General features: G+C 36.7%; 1 protein-coding gene across 3 annotated transcripts in view; it reads right to left on the bottom strand.

Moving 5' to 3' along the window:
• Positions 1 to 21,199, bottom strand: part of Rngtt (RNA guanylyltransferase and 5'-phosphatase) — a 219,011-nt gene that overhangs the window by 143,139 nt on the left and 54,673 nt on the right. For all 3 annotated transcript variants that reach the window (XM_048353850.1, XM_048353852.1, XM_048353851.1), the window contains exon 11: positions 11,772 to 11,936. In XM_048353850.1, the coding sequence (XP_048209807.1) occupies positions 11,772 to 11,936 (165 nt within the window). The remainder of the gene's footprint in view (positions 1 to 11,771; positions 11,937 to 21,199) is intronic.

The following is a 21,199-nucleotide window of genomic DNA, read 5'->3' as shown; positions in this document are numbered from 1 at the left end:
AAGCAAAGGTCTCTTAAGTTGGACACAAAAGAGCAGAAAAATAATTAAAAAATTAACCAGCAAATTAACCTTGCCTCTATTCATGACAACTTACAGTTGTCATATGCCATGTGTTCATACAAACTTTTTAAAATTTTTCTTCTATCTTCCTGCACCTAATACACATAAGCAACTAAGTCAAGACTGATGACTCAATGGCCAATCACACAAAATGGGTCTTGGTCTATCTGACTTTGGATTGTTTGGACCAATTATATAAACTGACACAGAGAAAATATGGTTTCTGCCTTTCTTATTTCACAGCCCACACTTTCATATCTCTGAAAACAACCAATGATATTATCATAGTTTAACTGGCAGAAGTCTCTCTTATACAGTAGTGTGATCTAGTGATTAATCTTATTTAGTAAATCAAGGTAGAGAAGCTTGGTTCTACATAAACAATGGGATTCTCAAGAACCTTGAACTTCAGTACCAAAGTTGCAGAACCACTCTAAACTAGAACGAAGTCTATTAGTTACAATTTATTCTCATGTCTTCAAAAGCTTAAGCTTTATAGGAGTTTCCCTGAAGTGACTTCTTAAAGAATGGTCAAGTATAAATACAAAACTAATCCAAATTAATTATACAATAGGACTATGCTATGTATCAGAGGTAGGGTGAATCCTGATTCCACAAAGTTCTTCATGGCTTCACACATGTACCCTTGTGAAGTTATCAGCATCAACTAAATGCTCCATGGCTAAATATCCTATAATGTATTTGAAATAAAACTGCATGAAGTCACAAATGAAAACTATGTTATAACATTTTATCATAATTTTTCATTGATAACACAATTTTTCTTTTTGAGAGAGGGGATAATACTAGATAACTGAACTTGAGCCATACCCCCAAGCATCTTTCTACTTCAGTTGTTTGTCTGTTAGATTATTTTCCCTAGGGCCATCCTCCAACCTCAATACATCTTCTATCCACCTTCCAAGCTGTTAACTAACACTCAAGCTTTCTATATTTATTTTGATAAGATTGGTCTACTTGATGTATAAAACAACTACACATCACAAAACAACAAATAACTCATAACTAAAAAAACATATGTCCTTCATTTTTCTCACCCACATCCAAAACTTTACATTTTTATCAGCTATATATCAAAATTCATACTCATTTATACATCATCTATTCCGTTGAGAAGCAATCAATATATGCTGCTGGTTTTAAGAAAGTCTGAAGTTAGTAAATACCTGGCTCTTTGGACAATATTAAGGTTAATAAAAGATTAAAATACACTACAATAATTACTTTTAAACTCATATGTTAAAACTAAGTACTCGGTGGTATCAACAAAAATCAAGGTGGTTACTTTTTTATGCCTCTGAGAGGGCAGAGTTATTATTTCACCACAGTATTTTTTTAATTCTAAAATCTTTTTTTTTTTTTTTGGCCAGTCCTGGGCCTTGGACTCAGGGCCTGAGCACTGTCCCTGGCTTCTTCCCGCTCAAGGCTAGCACTCTGCCACTTGAGCCACAGCGCCGCTTCTGGCCGTTTTCTGTATATGTGGTGCTGGGGAATCGAACCTAGGGCCTCATGTATCCGAGGCAGGCACTCTTGCCACTAGGCTATATCCCCAGCCCTAATTCTAAAATCTTAATGACTTATAAATTAATACTAAATACACTTCACACTGTCCAGTTGAACTAAATATAGTCATATAGCAAATTATTCTACACCTTTTATTAACTTTTGAAAAATTCATAACCAGTTACTAGAATAATTAGCTGATCAGATTATTAAAACAATGTAACCCTCTCTTAAATCATTTTGAAGCCAGTAATCATTTTTTGTTTTTGAATCTAACTAGTGTCTCCTGAATGTTATTTTAGAAAAGCTATTTTTATACTGTGAAATTGCAAATTTCTTTATTTAGCAAACATAGAATTTTCTCCCAGTATGACTGTAAATCTTCCATAGAAATGTTTAAAAAATATTTGGCATAAGACAATGATTCCTTCATATTTCAATAAACAAGATTTACTACCCCAAAAGAAGTTTGCTGGAACAATAAATCTTTAGACTTGCCACACCAAAGCAATTAAGAATTCTCTTTATTATGCATGACTATGACTTTTCTTAAATTCTCCTGGGAAATGGTAAATGAATGAGACCAAATTCAATAAATGATTAAAATATTAATAGATTCAATAATATAAAACTGAATACAAATATGAAATTCATAGTGCTCCTACATTTTCTGGCACCTGCTTTTAAATGATAAAAATCTGCGGGAAGAGAGAAGAAAAATGAGGGAGGAGGTAACAAATTGGATAAGAAATGTACTCACTGCCTTACATATGAAACTGTAACTCCTCCATACATCACTTTGAGAATAAATAAATAAATAAATCTGACCACTACATCTATAATTGATTTTTAAAAATTAAGCCTAAGCATTTAAAAACCTCTACGTTTAAACAATGGAAACAAGTTTTTCATTGTAGTTCTTTTTAATGTACTGTGTGAAATTATTTCTTTTTTTTTTTTCATTTCTCTATCCTATAGGTTAGCCACTACTGAGTATTGTTTATCAGAATTGGGTTAGGCAAGGGGAACATCATAATGGTGAGACAAAGGATAAAGGGGGAACCAATGCAACAGCGATGCTCCAAGGCATTATGTTGGAAATTAACTGTACAACTCGGGGGGAGAAAACTGAGGGACAGAGTAAGAAGTCTGACTCACTACTTCATGTGTGTAACGGTAACCCCTCTGTACATCACCTTGACAACAAAAGTAAATTTAAAAAACTTAAGGCTAGGGGCTGGGGATATAGCCTAGTGGCAAGAGTGCCTGCCTGGGATACACGAGGCCCTAGGTTCGATTCCCCAGCACCACATATACAGAAAACGGCCAGAAGCGGCGCTGTGGCTCAAGTGGCAGAGTGCTAGCCTTGAGCGGGAAGAAGCCAGGGACAGTGCTCAGGCCCTGAGTCCAAGGCCCAGGACTGGCCAAAAAAAAAAAAAAACTTAAGGCTAATCATTTAAAAACCTCCATGTATAAACAATGTAACTTCATACTTAAGCAACAATTCTGTGTTCTCTTCATCCCCAGGTGTAAATAAACTCTCAAAGGTTCTCTTTCTTTTTAAAGCCCCAAGCTCTGGGGAGAAATGTCAAAGAAAATTGTATATAAAATAACAAGTCTACAATGCCTATGTGCATCTGATCATACAAAATAATTTAAAATGAATTCCAAGAAATGGAAATGAGGTGAGTTTTTTTTCTTTTTTGTTTTTTTTTTTTTTTTTTTTTGCTCTGTTTGTTCATTTATCTGTCTTCAGGAGTGTAAGGGGAGACACAGAAATGGAAGGACAAAGTACACAATCATAGTGTACTCAACACAATGTTTGATATGAACTATACAACTTGTGGGTGGGAGTGGGAGGGAAAAAAACTGGGAGAGAGTGAGGGAAATGTGACACTGTCCAAAAAGAAATGTACTCTAACCCCTCTGTACATCACCTTTAAAATAACCAAAAAAAATTAATAACGGGTCTATAGATACACCTTTCTTTATGAGCTATTAGTCTTAAACCCTTAAGACCTTTCAATATGACAAATTAAAAACAAATTTAAACCACAGAAATACTTCCAGAAAAACTTGAGGGTCAGATGAAATACATAAGTACGCATAAAATTCAAATTTCCTACCCAAGAAAGTATGCAATAAACACATAAAATTCTTTTTAAGTTTGATGTGTACATGCCCTTGGGCATCTAAATGCAGCAAAAAAAAATCTTTAATTCACTCAGTAGTCATTAGAAAGAAGATCTTAACATTTACTATACTATCTATCACTGGACAGAGTGAGCATTGTACTTTATAGACAGCATAAACAAAGTATTATAAAAATACTTTCCACAGATGTTTTTTCTAAGTAGACAAAAGGAAAACATTAAAAGGCTCCCTGGTAGGAGCTTGCAAAAGATAGTATTCAATGTTTCTTTTAATTTTTATTTGAACTTATTTTTTATCTGAGCTTATGAGATGGGGACAGGTAGCAGAAGCTTCTTTTTCAATAAAAACTTCTTAAAATCACTAAAAGTTTGATTTCTTCAAAATTATTTGAATAGATCTTAACTATACATAATTGATTCTTTGCCAGGAGAACTGACAAAAGGATATTAAGAAACCATCATTTCCAAAACTATCATTTTACAAATGTGAAATGGTCTAAGTCATACTGAAGAGTGAGATCTGAGGATTCCAATTCAGTGCCAGGCCGGAGAGAAAAGTCCATGAATCTCTTATCTCCAACAAACTACTCAGAAAAAGCTGGAAGTGGCACCATGGCTCAAGTGTTCTCTAGCCTTGAGCACAAAGAGGCTTGTAGACAGCTCCTAGGCCCAGAGTTCAAGCCCCAGAACGGGCAAAAAAAAAAGCAATGAAGCAAGACAATGTTACTGCTGCACAAGCTAGTACCATTTTGGAGTAGTCTTTCCATCTGCTTACGTAGATAACTACAATTACATGAAAATAAGAAATAGGGAAGTTATAATAAAGGTAAGAACTAACTTCTTAGGCTAAGGAAGTAATAACAAAACTTTCCAGTTTAAAGTAACACTGCTACAAGTTTTCCAAAACATCTACAGAAAGCCTATGAAACACTGGATTAATATTTTAAGCCTCAAGCTGGGACACAAAGATAATACATTACCAAAACTTCAGCTGTTTTTTTATTTCTGTGCCCTTTGCCTTGTATATGTTTATCTAATTTGTGATGGGGAAGTTCAGGAAGCACAAAAAATTGTTGGACAAAGGGTAAACTAATTCAGCAGTGATATTCACTACATATTACACTGGAAATGAACTATACAGCATGGGGGGAAAAGGGTCCGGAGAGAAAAAACTAGAAGAAAATGAAGAAGGACTGTACTGATTACCTGTTCAAAAAGAAATGTACTCACTACCTGGCTTATGTAACTGTAATCCCTCTATACTTTACCTCTAGAGTAACATATATGTGCAATACACACACACACACACACAATCTAAAAGTAAACTGTTTTTTAGGTGCAAAAAACAACTTTCCAGCTGAGCTCGGTGGCTCACACCTATAATCTTATCTAAAATGCAGACTGAGATCTTAGAATCTCAGTTCAAAGCCAACCCAGGGAAGAAAAGTATGTGAGACTCTTATTTCCAAAGCACTTCCAAAAAGCTGAGCTGTGGCTCAGTGGTAGAGCACTACACTTGAGCAAAAAAAGTTCAGGGACAGTGCCTAGGCCCTGAGTTCAAGCCCCAGAACTGGAGCATGCACACGCGCATGCACACATGTACACACACACACACACACACATACACACACACACACACACACATCAATGCCTGGAATAGTGCAAATACCCAAGTGAAAAAATTGAGGGCCAAAAGTACTCCAGCTCTCTGGTTGATGCTAGAGCAACCAATTTATCATTCTGCTTAAATACCACACAGAAAAGCCCCACCAGGAACAAGTCTGACGTGATAAAAAGTGAAGCATTAGGTTGGTATGATCTAAAATATCACTTCGTAACTCCTCAAACTTCCCATAGGAACCTTCTTCAAGTAACTAATCCTGGAAAATATAATTTATTTAAGATGTGTATCATTATGGGAATTGGCATAGCATCACTACCAAAAAAAATTACATTTCATCTATCAAATGAAAAGGAAGAAAGTACAATACTAACAGACAATGCAGAAAATATTGCCATAGAAAATTATCAAATATTTTATCATGACCTTTTTTTTAAAAAAAGTAATAAAACTCTGCTTTAAAGAACAACAAAGCAGAAATGGAAAGGTTCAAGAAGAAATATGACTTAATAAGATAAAAAGTAGGGAAACAAAATAATGGGTAAAGTCCAAGAGAAAAAAATCATATTCACAGAAATGAAAGCATAAGTGAAGGAGATTTAGAATTAATGTGTAGATAGGTAGGAAGAGACAGCAGCCCAGTGGATGTGATAATCCTCTTCTGGAAAACCTGGAGAAAGCAGAACCTGCATCTCCTCTTCCAAAAGATCCTGGAAAGGCAGAGACTACCTGGTAGGGCCTATTACAACCAATCACCCACCCCAGGAAAAAATCGGGTTAACTGGCTCCAAGAAAGCAAAGATCTTGAGCAGACCTATGCAGAGAACAGGTTGCACCCATCCCCTCTCTTTGGGATGAAGAACACATGACTCAGACAGATGCCAGAACAGCAGAGACTTGCCAAAAGAACTATAAGAAAGGGACTCCATGAGCCTACACTGGAGATACTAATCTCTGGGCCCTGCCATCTCACTCTCTTAACCTCAAAAAACCTGTAGCCTCCTCCACCTCTTCCTCCTTGTCTGTGAAACAGGTGGGTAGGACCTCAAAGGTTGTAAGGCGACCCTCTCAATTGGGAGTCCACGTTGGAGGTTTATGCCAAAGTGTCAGTAGCTAGGAGGCTTTTCCTCAGTTTTCCTCTTACTTTGAAATAAACTTTGCCTCTACTACTTCCATTCTTCCTGCCTCATAACTCTCTCTGGTAAAATTCTTCAGAGGAGTCTGTTACTTTCTCTGTCAGCTAGTTTTGCTCCTGTAATAAAGCATTCAACTTCTTACCCTATTTTCTTATGTCCCTTCCTTCCATTCTTTATTGAATTGAGTCAACAAACCCAATGATCCCTAGACAGTATAAGCTAAAATAAGTTTCACAAGCAAGAAATACATTTATAAACAATAAAAAAACAGGACTTGCAAAATGAAATTTAACTATGAAAGAGTTTCACAGAGGTAGAAAAACCAATATTAAATTTAGAGCACTGCTTCATAAAATAGGACCCATACACTAGCACCTGATCCACCAAAACCTGACAGGGTCAGAAAGCCTCAATTGCTCTAAGGTTTGAGAACCACTGCTTAAGATGGAAGACAACATATAAATAGAATGTCTAAAGATGGTAACCAAGCAATATAATATCACCATTATTTTAAAAGAAAACTCTAAGGCTGAACATGTTGCTCAAGCAATAGGTGGCCTTACTAGCAAACTTTCTGTGAAAACTGAGTTCATGCCTCAGTACTGACAAAAGAAGAAAATACTCAAGAAATGAAAGTGGTAGAAAAAACTGATCTGAGACAGTCAATCCCAAGACAGTGATATTTTGCTGAACTCTAAAAATGATGAATAAACTTCTGAGCAAAGAGGCAAAAGGAGGGCTGCTAACTAAAATGAGGGGGCGGGGAAACAAAGTTTTTACTGGAATTTTGTTTCAGAGCATCACTAAATGCTAAAAAAGAGTTTACGAATGCTTATAGGTTAAGTGTGAAACAATAATTTAAAACCCATCCAAATGACCTTTCAAAAATATAGCTAACAACACCTTCAAATAGGCAGGTCATTAGCCAACAATGTTATCAACAAGTGCTCTTGAGAAAATCATTAAGAAACATTAGCCTAGGAGGGAATGAGGGAAACTATGAGAAAAAAAAATGCCCCTTACAAAGCATTAAAAGATTATATATAAACTAAAATATGAAGCTTAGAATGAAAAAACAAGATAAATATCTAACCAAAGAATAAGAAACTAGTGTAACTAAAAATTGAAAAAAGACATTCAGGACTCCAAGTTTATAATATAATGCTAACAATGAGTTATTAGAGTATATAAGCCTTAGCTAACACTAGAAAAGTAGTATTATTCATTAAAAACTAGTAGCAGCAAAGTGCAAATGAAACAGATAAATGTGCTACTGATATTCTTAGGGGTTTAACAGATAATATCTAAAGAAATACATTTAAAGATACATAAAAATACAGGTAAAAAATGAGCCATAACAGAAATATATTACAAATACTTTTGAAAACAATGCTAAACACATGCACCCACACACTCTTACCAGAAACTGTAGACAGTGACAGCACTGTCAACATATCCATTATATAATATAAATATAATTAAATCATTTCAAAAAAGAAAAGTTGCACAGATGTTCACACAGTAATTTGAACACAAATGTTTATAAAAGCATTATCCATAATCACTGGAGAATGGAGACAACTCAAACTTCCATCAAGCAAATGGGAAAACAAAGTGTTGTAGAATTATCTAATGAAGTATTATTCAGCCATAAGGAAATATTGATACAAACCATAACATGGATAGCATGTTGTAACTTGTACTTGAAAGCACAAGGATGGTTTCATCAAAAAGGTCAATCACTTCTATAAAATGTCCAGAATACAATCACCAGTAAAATCACAAAGTGGTTACCTAGACCTGCATCTATCTAGTAAGTGCTAATTATTGTTATTTTATGGGTTTGTAATTTTTTATCTCTTGCTATATAATTACTTTTTATGTAGTATTTTCCACAATAAAAATTCAATATTTATATTGCCAAATTTGGAAATATATTTTCTCTCTGTTCTGAGTTTTCTGTCTTGCTTAGAAACCCCTTCATCTCCAAAATGCTTGTTTAATTTATTTCCTAATATTATTATGGTCTTGTTTGCTTGATGCTCTATTTATTTATTTAGGTGTGTCTAGATGCTTCTTTTTTTATAGGTGATACTGGCACTTGAACTCAGGGCTTCAACCTTGCTTGGGTAGTTTACTCAGCTAGTGCTCTACCACTGGAGCCATACTTAACTTCCAGTCCAGCTTCTCAGAGAGTTAATTTGAAATGGAGTCTCAGACTTCTCTGCCTAGGCTGGCTTCAAACCACTACCTTCAAGATCTCAGCCTCTTGATTGGATGCAGTATTACATTAAGTTCACAGCATAAGCCTAGATTTATAACTCCAAACTATAGATGAATAAACTTTGTCAGGAAAAGTTTCAAGTGCCTTGGAAAAGATCTTTCAAAGCCAGTAAGAAGCAGAAAGAAAGAGGAAAAAAAAATCACAGTCACTGTTTTAGAAGCTTGCTCATCCCCACAGCAGGATACCCTATTTTATCTGCACGGGCCAAAAAGAAAAGGAGAGCAGAGTATGGTCTGAGGAACGAAACTCCCTTGTCCACTGGAGATGGAAGGGCTTAATGTGGAAGGTAATTTGGCAGTTGTTACTAAAACTATCCGAAAGTCCTTACATCGAAACTTTTAACTTACCACAAAGAAATACCCACCATATAAGCAAAGATACTCCCTGGAAGAGGATCAGTAATAACTAATGCTAGGAGCAACCCAAAATCCCAGCAGTGATAATATATGGTACATCTTTACCGTCAACATCATTCAACCATTAAAAAATAATGTGGCAAATCTCTAACTGCACATGGAAATATCTCCAAGGCTTATTTTTATGTGAAAAAAAAATCAATCCTAGAATACTTGGTATGATTCATTTAAGAGTACTTAATCAACAAAATTAAGAAAATCTTTGTGGGCGCTAGTAACCCATGCCTGTAATCCTAGCTACGCAGGAGGCTGAGATCTGAGGATTGTGGTTCAAAGCCAGCCCAGGCAGAGACTCCTATCTCCAAGGAACTACTCAGAAAAAGTCAGAAGTAATGTTGTGGCTCAAAGTGGTAGAGCACTCACCTTGAGCAAAAGAAATTCATGGATAGCATCGAGGTCCAGAGTCCAAGCCCCAGGACCAGCCAAAAAGAAAGAAACCTTTACTGTGCATATACACCAATGTATATCAGAAATATTTCTTTTAAGAATATAAAGTAAACACTGTTTGCTTTCAGGAAAAAGTAGAAATAGGTCTACAAAACCATTTCACTGTGAATGTATTTATTCTTTCTATTGTCTTCTTAAAAAAAAAAACTATAAACCAATGACTATGAATCAAAACCAATATGAAAAAAAGAACCAATCTAGTTTACATGTCCACACTAAAAATGTTACTAAAGAGGACAAGACTAGGAATCATACATGGTTGGTAAAAAATAGTGCTACATCCAATTCCAATCATTTACGATACAGTCAAGATAAGTGAGGAGCCAAATGCCATTCATATTCTTCTTTCCCTCCCTCCCCCCCTTTTTTTTTGACAGACCTGGGGCTTAGGACTCATTGATTGAGCACTGTCCCTAGCTTTTTGCTCAAGACTAGTTCTCTATCTCTTGTGTCGGGATCTGAACGATCCCTTTCTCCCCAAACTCCAATCTGGAGAAATGTTTTCTTGTTCTCTCCAGGAAAAGGAGGACCATGTTAGACTTCTGCTCTTCCATGGAAATATGGAAAGTAGGACTGCATACGTATGGTAGGAGGCAACCAAGCTTCCTTTCTTTGTTTGCTTTCTAGATTCTTTCTTGAGCGTCTCATGGCTCAATGTTTTGCCGTGGCAATACTGCCTACAGTGTCACACAAAGAAACTAAAGGAATTTTGCACCATGCTTCTCACTTTCATCTCCCCCTGCTGCTAGACTTGGGGAGTCCCGTTGGAAAGAAAATAGGAACTGAGGGTACTGACACTCAATCCCAATGTTTTAAGATAAAAATATTTTTAAAAAGTAAACGCAGGGCTGGGGATATAGCCTAGTGGCAAGAGTGCCTGCCTCGGATACACGAGGCCCTAGGTTCGATTCCCCAGCACCACATATACAGAAAACGGCCAGAAGCGGCGCTGTGGCTCAAGTGGCGGAGTGCTAGCCTTGAGCGGGAAGAAGCCAGGGACAGTGCTCAGGCCCTGAGTCCAAGGCCCAGGACTGGCCAAAAAAAAAAAAAAAAAAAAAAAAAAGTAAACGCAAAGGTTTAGCACCTTGGCTTCAATGTTTATATAAAAGAATGTTTCACTAATCACTTATGTTTGAGTTATCAGCTACTGTGAACTGCCAGGAATGCCAGAGTTTCAGCTTCTACCTCACCACCAAAAGAGGGCTGATGTCTGCACCTTCCTGCACTTGAGGATTCCGACTTCTGGACATAGCCAGACGGATGGACCCTTACCTACCCCTCACCCCAGTTGTGTGGAAGGGGCCCCACAGATCTTATGTCAGCATTTACCCTATGCCCACACATGCCATGTGTTTACAGCATCCCCTGCTCATTGAAAAAACAAAAGGGGGGAGATGTTGGGGATTCAGTTTCGGCCTTAAAGGGGGAAGGGCACAGAGCTCCCAAGACGCTGCCCTTCCCCCCCAGCTCTGGGGTAGTGTGGGAGGAAGTCCCTCCCACTTTCTGGCCTCAACCGGAAAAGAAAGCCTCCCTGGGAGGCAAACACGTGCGTGCCACCATAATGGGGTTGTCCCGCCCACAAAGGAAGTTTCATGATATCACTTGATAGACATGGTCCTTAGCCTATGACTGGCCCTTTGGCCAGCCCCCTTTCTTTCCCACCATTACCTCTATATAAGTGCCTATCCCTATTAAAGTTTTTGAGACGCATCCCACCATAGCAGCGTGTCCCTGATGCCTTCTTTTCCGCCCCCGCTCCTGGTAACATGTGAGGGGACTGGGGGGAGGGGAGGCTTCAGCAACCTTTCCTCAACTTAGCACAAGTCCATGAGAGTACGCCTTTGGCCTTCTGCCGGCGGAAGGCAAGGCCAAGTGCTCTTTCATAGATTTTGGGGTTCAGCCATTCTCCCCGGGAGATCGGGGAGAAAGGGATCGTTCAGATCCCAACATCTTGAGTCACAGCACTACTTACAGCTTTTTCTGTTTATGTGGTGCTGAGGAATTGAACCCAGGGCTTCATTCATGCTAGGCAAGCACTCTATCGCTAAGCCACATTCCCAGCCCCCATTCATATTCTTCTAACAAACTGAGTTATGATACATGAAGTAGAAAACAAAAATTAAATGTTACCTTTCTTGAAGTACAGATGTCAAAAAATGGCTTATTTCTCACACTAAATGGTTCCTGTGTTTTATCGATGAGCCCAGTCTTCATTTTTTCATGCCTTGGATTTATAATTTCTCGTTCTATACACTGTAGGCGAATATTAAAATCACAATCTCCAACTGGCTGGGCCTGAATTAAAGAGACAATTTTAAAGATTTCAACACAAACAAGTATTTTGTCAGCACAAATTATAATGGCTGCCATACTGAATATAGTAGTCTATATAATCCCTGAATCCACACTGAATATAGTAGTTATAATGCCTGGAATTGTCAAGTACAACCCCTAATAATTAGAGCTATTTTAAAATTATAACTGCTTATAACAGTATAAGACACCACTATGAATCTACACTAAGTTGATGAAAAGACAAATCTGAGTTAAAGCATTACAGATATAGGTATGTATATACCATGTATGTATGTATATGTATATATAATGGTAGTTTTAAGACATATAAAGCAGTAACTGTATAAAAACTAAAATTCAGCTAAGTAGGAACAAATGCTTAAAGCCAGCACATATACACCTAATATAGAAAAAGTTTATGTAGTACATTCAAAATTCGTTATTAAAAGATCGTATTTTAGCCAGGCACTGGTGGCTTACATCTGTAATCCTATCTACTCAGGAGGATAAAATGTGAGAATCACTGTCAAAGCCAGTCCAGGCAGGAAAGTCTGTGAAACTCTTATCTCCAAAAATATCTGAGAAAAAGCCAGAAGTGGTAATGTGGCTCAAGTGGTAGAGCACTAGCTTTGAGCAAAAGAAGCTTAGAGACAGCGCCTATGCTCTGAGTTCAGGCTCCAGAACCAGCAAAAAAAAAAAAAAAAAAAAAAAAAAGGATAGGAGTTTTTTTCTGGGCTCTGGTCACTCATGCCTGTAATCCTAGCTATTTCAGAGGCTAAGATCTGAGGCTCAGGGATCAAAGCCAACCCAGGCAGCAAAACCTGTAAGACTCTTATCTCCAATTAATCTCCAGAAAACCAGAAGTGGAGCTGTGGCTCAAAGTGATAGAGTTGACCAAAAGAGCTCAGGGACAGTGCCCAGGCCCTGAGTTCAAGCCCCATGACTGACCAAAAAAAAAAAAAAAGGTAGTATTTTCTTATCTTCTTCACAATAAGCTTTTCCTTTAGTATTTCCTTTAGTATTACTAAAGCATTAAGTAGCCTGAACCATAACATAAAAACTGTATGTACATTTTGACATGAGTTGAAGGTAAGGGCTTTGCCCTATCCATATGAGATTTCATGTATATATGTGTGTGTATATATATACGTATATATGTATATATACGTATATATATACACACACATACATACATATAGATACATATGTACATATAAGTCTCCATAGCTATAAGGCATATTATGGTTGATATTACTCTAGAAAGCATCACCCCAGTAACATCTACACTTTACTTGACAATTACTTTTCTATATATGTCCCTCATCTGTTCTTTATTTTTCTACTTGCCAATTTATAGTAATTCAAAGCAAGATTTATTCAGCCAAATGTTAGAGGAATTGCTTCAGAGATGCCTGACATTCTGTCTTTAGTAAAAGGGATACAGCTGTCTACAAATGGTATTTATTGAGGAAATGCTAGGGAAACACACACACACACACACACACACACACACACACACACACAGCTCATGTATGATCTTTTCTATGATCTTTTCTACATCATCATCAAGAATGAAAAATCTTAAAAATGATCCATAATTATTAGATCTATTCCAGGTATTCAGATACCAAGAAAATTAAAGTGAAAGAAACAAACCGTTTTTGGTTTTCACCAAGACAAAGTCAGAAGAGAGCACACTGTAGAAAATAGAACATGCACCTATGTCTGAATGAACCACAAACAAAGCTTCAAGCACAAGGCAAAGGCAGGCAAGGTAGTAAACCAAGAGATGGCACCAATGAAAGACTAGCTAGTTCAGCAGTAGTAGAGGATCAAAATATCCAACGAAGTACTACTTTAGAAATACTAACAGAAAGAAGAAACATTAAAAAAAACAGGCAACATGAAACCTGAAAAGGTCAACAATCATACAACAAAGGATATAAATAATAGTGAAGTAAAAGCTCAAATACTGAGCTCAAAGTATGTTGATGAAATGAAAGAAGATATGTATAAACACCATGATGAAATCCAAGAGAATATAGCTATATTAATTCAAAGAAAATACAAATAAAAGTGTAAATTCAAAGGTAACACAAAAAAAAGAATCAATATGGACACAGATAAACAGCTAAATGAAATACAAGGAAGGCAATGGAAGAAATGAAAAGGGAATTCAAAAGATACATGAATTCTGAAAAAATAAATTGAAATTCTAGAAATGAAAAGTTCTACAACGACAAAATAAAATCAGTTGAGAGCATCTCCAATAGACTGGATTAAATAAAAGACAGGATGTCACAGCTTGAAGATGAGACAAATGTAATTTTAAAAGCTGGATGAAAACAAAAAGAATGAAGTATTTTGGGAATAAAGAACTCTGGGACTCCATAAGAAACCAAAACCTACAAAACATAGGCAAAAGGTATAGAAGCTCAAGGAAACATTGAAAAAATAATAGCAGAAGACTTCCCAAATCTTGGAGAAAGATATGCTCATTCAAGTACAGGAAGCCTTGGGATCCAAATAGACAAGACTAGAATAAAACCCCCTCACATCATATTATAGTTAAAACAACAAATGTGTTTGTAATGATGAAAAAAAAAAGATGCTAAAAAGATTTGTAAGTAAAAAAAAAAAGATTTCTAAGTAGCCTAAATTCCCTCTTACATACTTTCTACTTTAAATGTATCAATTCACAAAAACAAGAACAAATTAAAAGCAAGTTCACATTCACATCCAGAATGCCTATAAAGGAAGCATAAATAGGTAGATGATGAATCACTGAGAACATATCATAGGAAATAATCACTACTGATTAATTAGGCTACTTGTTTTCAGTTTTCCTTCACTTCAAAATACTATCAGCAGCCAGGCACTGGTAGCTCACACAGGTAATTCTAGCTACTCAGAAGGCTGAGATCTGGGGACTGAAGCGGAAAGCCAACCTAGGCAGTAAAGTTTATAAGTCCCTATTTTCAATTAACTAGCAAAAATGTCAAACTGGAAGCATGGCTCAAATGACAAAGCACCAGCAGTGAGCAAAAAAAATTTGAGATTGAGAGGCTCAAATTTTAAGCCCTGATAAATACATAGAACACTAAAAGTTGGGGACCATGTCACACATATGTAACCCCAGCATGTAATGTAACCCCATTAGTCAGGAGTTTGAGGCTAGCCTGGGATATATGGTAAGAACCAGTCTCAATAAAACAAAAATAATGTCAAGCACTCTAGCTAGTGCCTGGAAGCCTAGCTACACAAAAAGTTGAGACCTGGCAGACTGAGACTCAAAACAGAGAAGTCAGCAAGACTTCAACTTCTATTAACCAGCAAAATGTCAGAACTGGAGGCACGGCTCAAGAGGTAGAATGCCAACTATGAGTAAAAGAACCATGCAATAACACTAGGCCCTGTGGTGTTCAAGCTCCAGTGGAGAAAGCTCATATACACAGAAAAAAACGTAGTCACTGGAATTCTCCACACAATAAAAACATGACTATATTATCACCATAGCCAAAATCCTTAAATAGCATCCTATTACATTAAAAAGTAAGTAAAAGGGCTGGAAATGTATCTCAGTGGTAGACTGCGTACACAGTATATGCAAGGTCCTGAGTTTGATAACTGGCCACAAGGAGGAGACAACAGCCAACTTAAAATGTTTTGTTCAATCTGGTCCCCTACTTATCAATTTATTGCCATTTCCTCCTATGTACTATACCTCACTATATATCAAATATGCAAACAAAACTATCTAATTTAAAGAGGGAACACAGAAAGGGAGGGAATAAATGCACCTCCCTATACACTAAAGTTGAAAATGAACTATATATAACCTGTAGGTGGGGATGGGAAGGGAAAACTTGGAAAGATCAAGGGAAGGGGTGACTTTGTCCAAAAAGAAATGTAATCTTTATCTAATTTATGTAACTGTAACCCCTCTATACATCACCTTTATAATAACAATATTTTTAAAGAATTTTTTAATCTAATGCTCTTGACTTCTAAGACTATTGGAAGATCCTCAATAGTTTGTGTTACTTTCTCTGATGCAATTCCATACCTCAATAACTCAACTACACCCAGGGTAGGGAAAAATATTTCCATGTCTCTTATATAACTTTATTATTATGCTTACAATCATATCATAACTATTTTTACCTTTGTATTTCATCCATGAGCATTCTGCAAATGTATTGATATTTTAACCAATCTAAATGTATAGCCTAACAAATATACCTATTAAACAATATGTGTTTTAAAATAGACAAAATGGAAAATACTAAAAATAAACACACTTATGTTCTTTCCAAATCCCAAAGAACTTTTATAAAAATGGCCTTGTTTGGAGGCCAGTGCACTAACGTGAATTCTCCAAAAGCAACAAATTAATCTTATTCATCTATGTGTATCAAATACCCATAGTATGTGACATATATAGAAGATCAATGTGATTCTTTCTGAACAAAATAATAAGCTAAGAAACAAACATGATATTAACTATGATTTCATCCCTCTAACCATAAAATTGAGTCAAACAAAGCTTCTTACCTTATAAATTACCTGGCCTCAGGTATTTTGTTAGGACAACACAAATTAAACAAGTAAACTAATAAAAGGCTTCATAAGTTAAGTAGTTACATATATAATGCTTTCAATTATAAATGCATCCTAATATTAGACTTTAAATTATGAAGTATGTTACAGGCACACAAAAAACTCACTGAAAGCGTAATTACAAACCTAAGAATAGAAATGTAACTTATTTTTTAAACAAATTATGGTTGAATTTCTTATATAAAACACAAGAAATACAATTTTAATACAATCAGGTGACTTCATGAAGAGTAACTACGTCTATGTATCAATACACATTGATTTGGGCCACATATAAAAATAAAAAGGGCCAAGCACAATTGGCTCACACCTGTAATCCTAGATACTAAGGAGGCTGAGATCTGAGAATAGTGGTTCAAAGCCAGAATGGGCAGGAAAGTCTGTGGCGTTCTCCTCTCCAACTAACTACCAAAAAGCCAGAGAAGTAGAGCTGGGGATAAAGTTGGTAGAGTGCTAACCTTGGGCAAAAATGTGTCAGGGGGCTGGGAATGTGACTAAATGGTAGAGTCCTGCCTGGTATGCATGAAGCCCTCGGTTCCATTCCTCAGCACCACATAAACAGAAAAAGCTGGAAATAGCACTGTGGTTCAAGTGATAGGGTGCTAGCCTTGAGCAAAAGGAAGCCAGGGACAGTGTTCAGGTCCTAGCACTGGCACACACACACACACACACACACACACACACACACACACACACACACAAAAGACCAAAAAAGGAATCAAGCCCAAACAATAAAGTAAAAGTAAGAGATTTACAAATTTGCAGTTAAATCACAAAATAAAATTATAAACACGGATGGGAATACGGCTTAGTGGCAAGAGTGCTTGCCTCGTATACATGAAGCCCTAGGTTCGATTCCTAAGCACCACATGTCTATAGAAAAGGCCAGAAGTGGTGCTGTGGCTCAAGTGGCAGAGTAAAAAGACAGGGACAATGCTCAGGCCTTGAGTCCAAGCCCCAGGACTGGCAAAAAAAAAAAAAAAAAAAAAAAGCTATAAACAAATAAACATTAGGGGGAAATAAAAAAACAACCAAATACAAAAGTCAGATTATGCAAGTTTTCCATAAAATCACATAAGTAAATACACATAGGCACTACAGTCAATCTCATTAGTAATCATGGAAAAACAAACTGAAATAGGATGAGGTAATAATTTTTACACATAGTGAATTGGTAAATTTTAACTAGGATAAAACCAACTGAAGTAGGGCTGGGGATATGGCCTAGTGGCAAGAGTGCCTGCCTCGGATACACGAGGCCCTGGGTTCGATTCCCCAGCACCACATATACAGAAAAACGGCCAGAAGCGGCGCTGTGGCTCGGGTGGCGGAGTGCTAGCCTTGAGCGGGAAGAAGCCAGGGACAGTGTTCAGGCCCTGAGTCCAAGGCCCAGGACTGGCCAAAAAAAAAAAAAAACCAACTGAAGCAAACTGGTACAAATAGTACCAAGAGAAATTTTGCAGTGTAGCTAACGAAAGTTTATACTGTATATTGAATCATAATCTCCATGTTATGTAGGAGTGGGATCATTTGGACACAATGACATCATTCTAGGACCATAGAAAATTACCAGTAGTGACAGCCAACAAATATGTGTTTTGTTTTGTTGTGTGTGTGTGTATGTGTGTGTGAGAGAGAGAGAGAGAGAGAGAGAAGAAGAAGAAGAAGAAGAAGAAGAAGAAGAAGAAGAAGAAGAAGAAGAAGAAGAAGAAGAAGCAGCAGCAGCATATGTGTTTGTCCTGTCATGTGCCAAATGATATCACAGGCATATATGCAATCCCAGCTATGGAGTAGGTACAGGTAGGAGGATCATGGTGCAAGGCTAGCCCAGGTAAAACATGCAAGATGCTATTAGAAAAACAAAGCAAAAATGTCTAGGACATGGCTCAGCATGGCACCTTGTCTAGCAAGATCCTTAGTTCAGACCTCAGTATTACAAGGGAAAAAAAAGTATAATTCTGTATATATATATAATGTAGTGCTCAACGGTAATTTAATAAACTAAATCTGTACATATTAACCAGTAAATCAAGAAGATAATGTAAAATGAATGTTGGCTATCTTAACACACACAGTACAATGATATCTAAATAGCTCCAGAAACTTAGAATAACCAAAGAATAACATATATATCTTATAGATACTAACACAGGTGGTAAAAGTGTTTAAAACATCCATAATAATCATTACCTCAAGACAGAGGTGGCTTCTGGGCATGAGAACAGAAAACATGAAAAGAACATGCACAAGAAAGTTCTCTTGGATTTGAAATTAAACTTATTGCTTATTCAAGACAAAGCATAGCTAAAGCATTAGGCTCAACACATCTAGGTGGTCACTATGTGGGTATTCTTTATTTCACTCTCTGTATTCTTGGTACATATGTTTTAAATACTAGAAGACTATTATACATTATACTTCTCAGGCAAGAAGAGTTCACAATGGGTACATTTTAAAGGTAGACTTCAATATCAAGAGGCCCAGAAAGACAGCACCCCCTCATTCAAGAAAGAAACAAAAGCCACTGTACTAGGTGCTTAGTTACAGTTCAATGAAATCTATTCCAAAACCTGTGATAAAGATTAACCAGTTCTGAAAAGAATTTTGCAATATATAGTAAAACTAGAAGATAATGATGTGTCTTAACTTAGGTTCTTAAATGTGAAACTGTACTTGAAATATAGAAGTTCAACCAAAAAAACATGAAATGTGTACATTGAAGACTTACAGGAAAAAAATGCTTTTAGCCGAAGGCGTGCCTCAGTAGGAGCACCTGCTTAGCAAGCAGAAGCCCTGAAAGAATGCCTGTATGTAACTGGGATAAACGTAATCCTGAATTTTATCAGTACAGTTATAAAATATATATACATTTTTTGAAAAAGAGCTTTAAATGTTGTTATAAGCCAGACATTTTGGGAGGCTGAGGCAAAAAGATCACAAGTTTCAGTTTATGAGACCTTAGAATATATTTTAAAAGGTAGGAAGGAAAGGAGGCAAGGGAGGAGGGAGAAAAAGAACTATTCTTATCAATCTTGAAATAATATTTAACTCCAAAATCTCTCAACATTTCCAGTCTGGTTTAATGCTTATGTAATTTGAATACTATACATCTAGAAGAACACCTTTTCACAGATGTGCACTGAGTTTCTTAAATTTACAGGAGTTATCTTGTACTACCCACATAATTTAGACATTCATATTATAATTAAAGATGAACAAGACAACAGATTTTAGGCTAGTCTAAAACTGTGGGGAATGATAGAAAACATAATTTCTATTTTTTTTCTATCAAGTTTACATTTATTGCCAGGTATTTTGTTTTCCTGAGGTTTCTTGTTTGCATTTATGTGACACTAAGTTATCTCCATGTTGCACATTCAATATTTCATTATCGGGCTGTGGCTTGGCTCAGGCAGTAGACAGCCTACCAAGCAGAAGTGCAAGACTCTGGAGTTAAAATTATAGTACCATCAAAACAAACAAAACCCTAGAATCAGTTTCACTTTTGTTGTTTATCTTTTTCTTCAGGGACAGAAGAAAATTTGTGGGCATTTTATTTCTTTAATCAAGTACAACCCAACTAAAAACAAAAAAAAAAATCCACTTTATAAAATTTATCGGGCTGGGAATATGGCCTAGCGGCAAGAGCGCTTGCCTCTTACACATGAAGCTCTCGGTTCGATTCGCCAGCACCACATATATGGAAAACAGCCAGAAGGGGCGCTGTGGCTCAGGTGGCAGAGTAGCTGCTAGCCTTGAGCGGGAAGAAGCCAGGGACAGTGCTCAGGCCCTGAGTCCAAGACCAAGGACTGGCAAAAAAAAAAAAAAAAAAAGGCTCTATCGGGGCTGGGAATATGGCCTACTGGCAAGAGTGCTTGCCTCATATACATGAAGCCCTGGGTTCAATTCCCCAGCACCACATATACAGAAAATGGCCAGAAGTGGTGCTGTGGCTCAAGTGACAGAGTGCTAGCCTTGAACAAAAAGAAGCCAGGGACAGTGCTCAGGCCCTGAGTCCAAGGCCCAGGACTGTCAAAAAAAAAAAAAAAATTATCTTATTTCATCAAAGTTAATCTGTTTTTCTTCACTCAGTTAAGTTACACATTAAATGAAGATATATGAAATATAACAGAGAACACAAGGACAATATTAAATTATTAACAAAAATATGCCAGTGAGTATCTGAATCACAATCTTTAGTTCCCACTATACCCAAGGTACGAAAAATACCTTCTTCCCTTTTTTTTTCTTGGTCTTTCTGTTCTTTGGTTTTGGATTTTTATGGCTGGGTCATGGCTATGTAGCCCTGCTGGCCTCAAATTCCTGCTTCTCAAGAGATGGGATTACAGGTGTATGTCACTGTACTTGACCTCCTAACACTTTTTATTTGCTAACAATGTCTGATATTTGTAAAATACATCTTGATCTGTCATCTTTTCTACATTTTTCAAACACCTTCCACACTCCTTTGTATAACTACTCAAAAATAATAAAGATACTTTTTAAATGTCTAATATTGCCAGGCTTCAGTGCCTCATATCTATAATCCTAGTTACTGAGGAGACTGGGATCTGAGGGCTGTAGTTCAAAGCTAGCCCAGGCAGCAAAGTCTGTGAAACTCTTCTCTCCAAATAACCAGCAAA

The sequence above is a fragment of the Perognathus longimembris genome, chromosome 9 (genome assembly GCF_023159225.1).
Source record: "Perognathus longimembris pacificus isolate PPM17 chromosome 9, ASM2315922v1, whole genome shotgun sequence".
In the NCBI taxonomy this organism is placed as follows: domain Eukaryota; kingdom Metazoa; phylum Chordata; class Mammalia; order Rodentia; family Heteromyidae; genus Perognathus; species Perognathus longimembris.
Note: the sequence above shows the minus strand (reverse complement) of the source record. Positions and strands in the feature narration are given on the sequence as shown.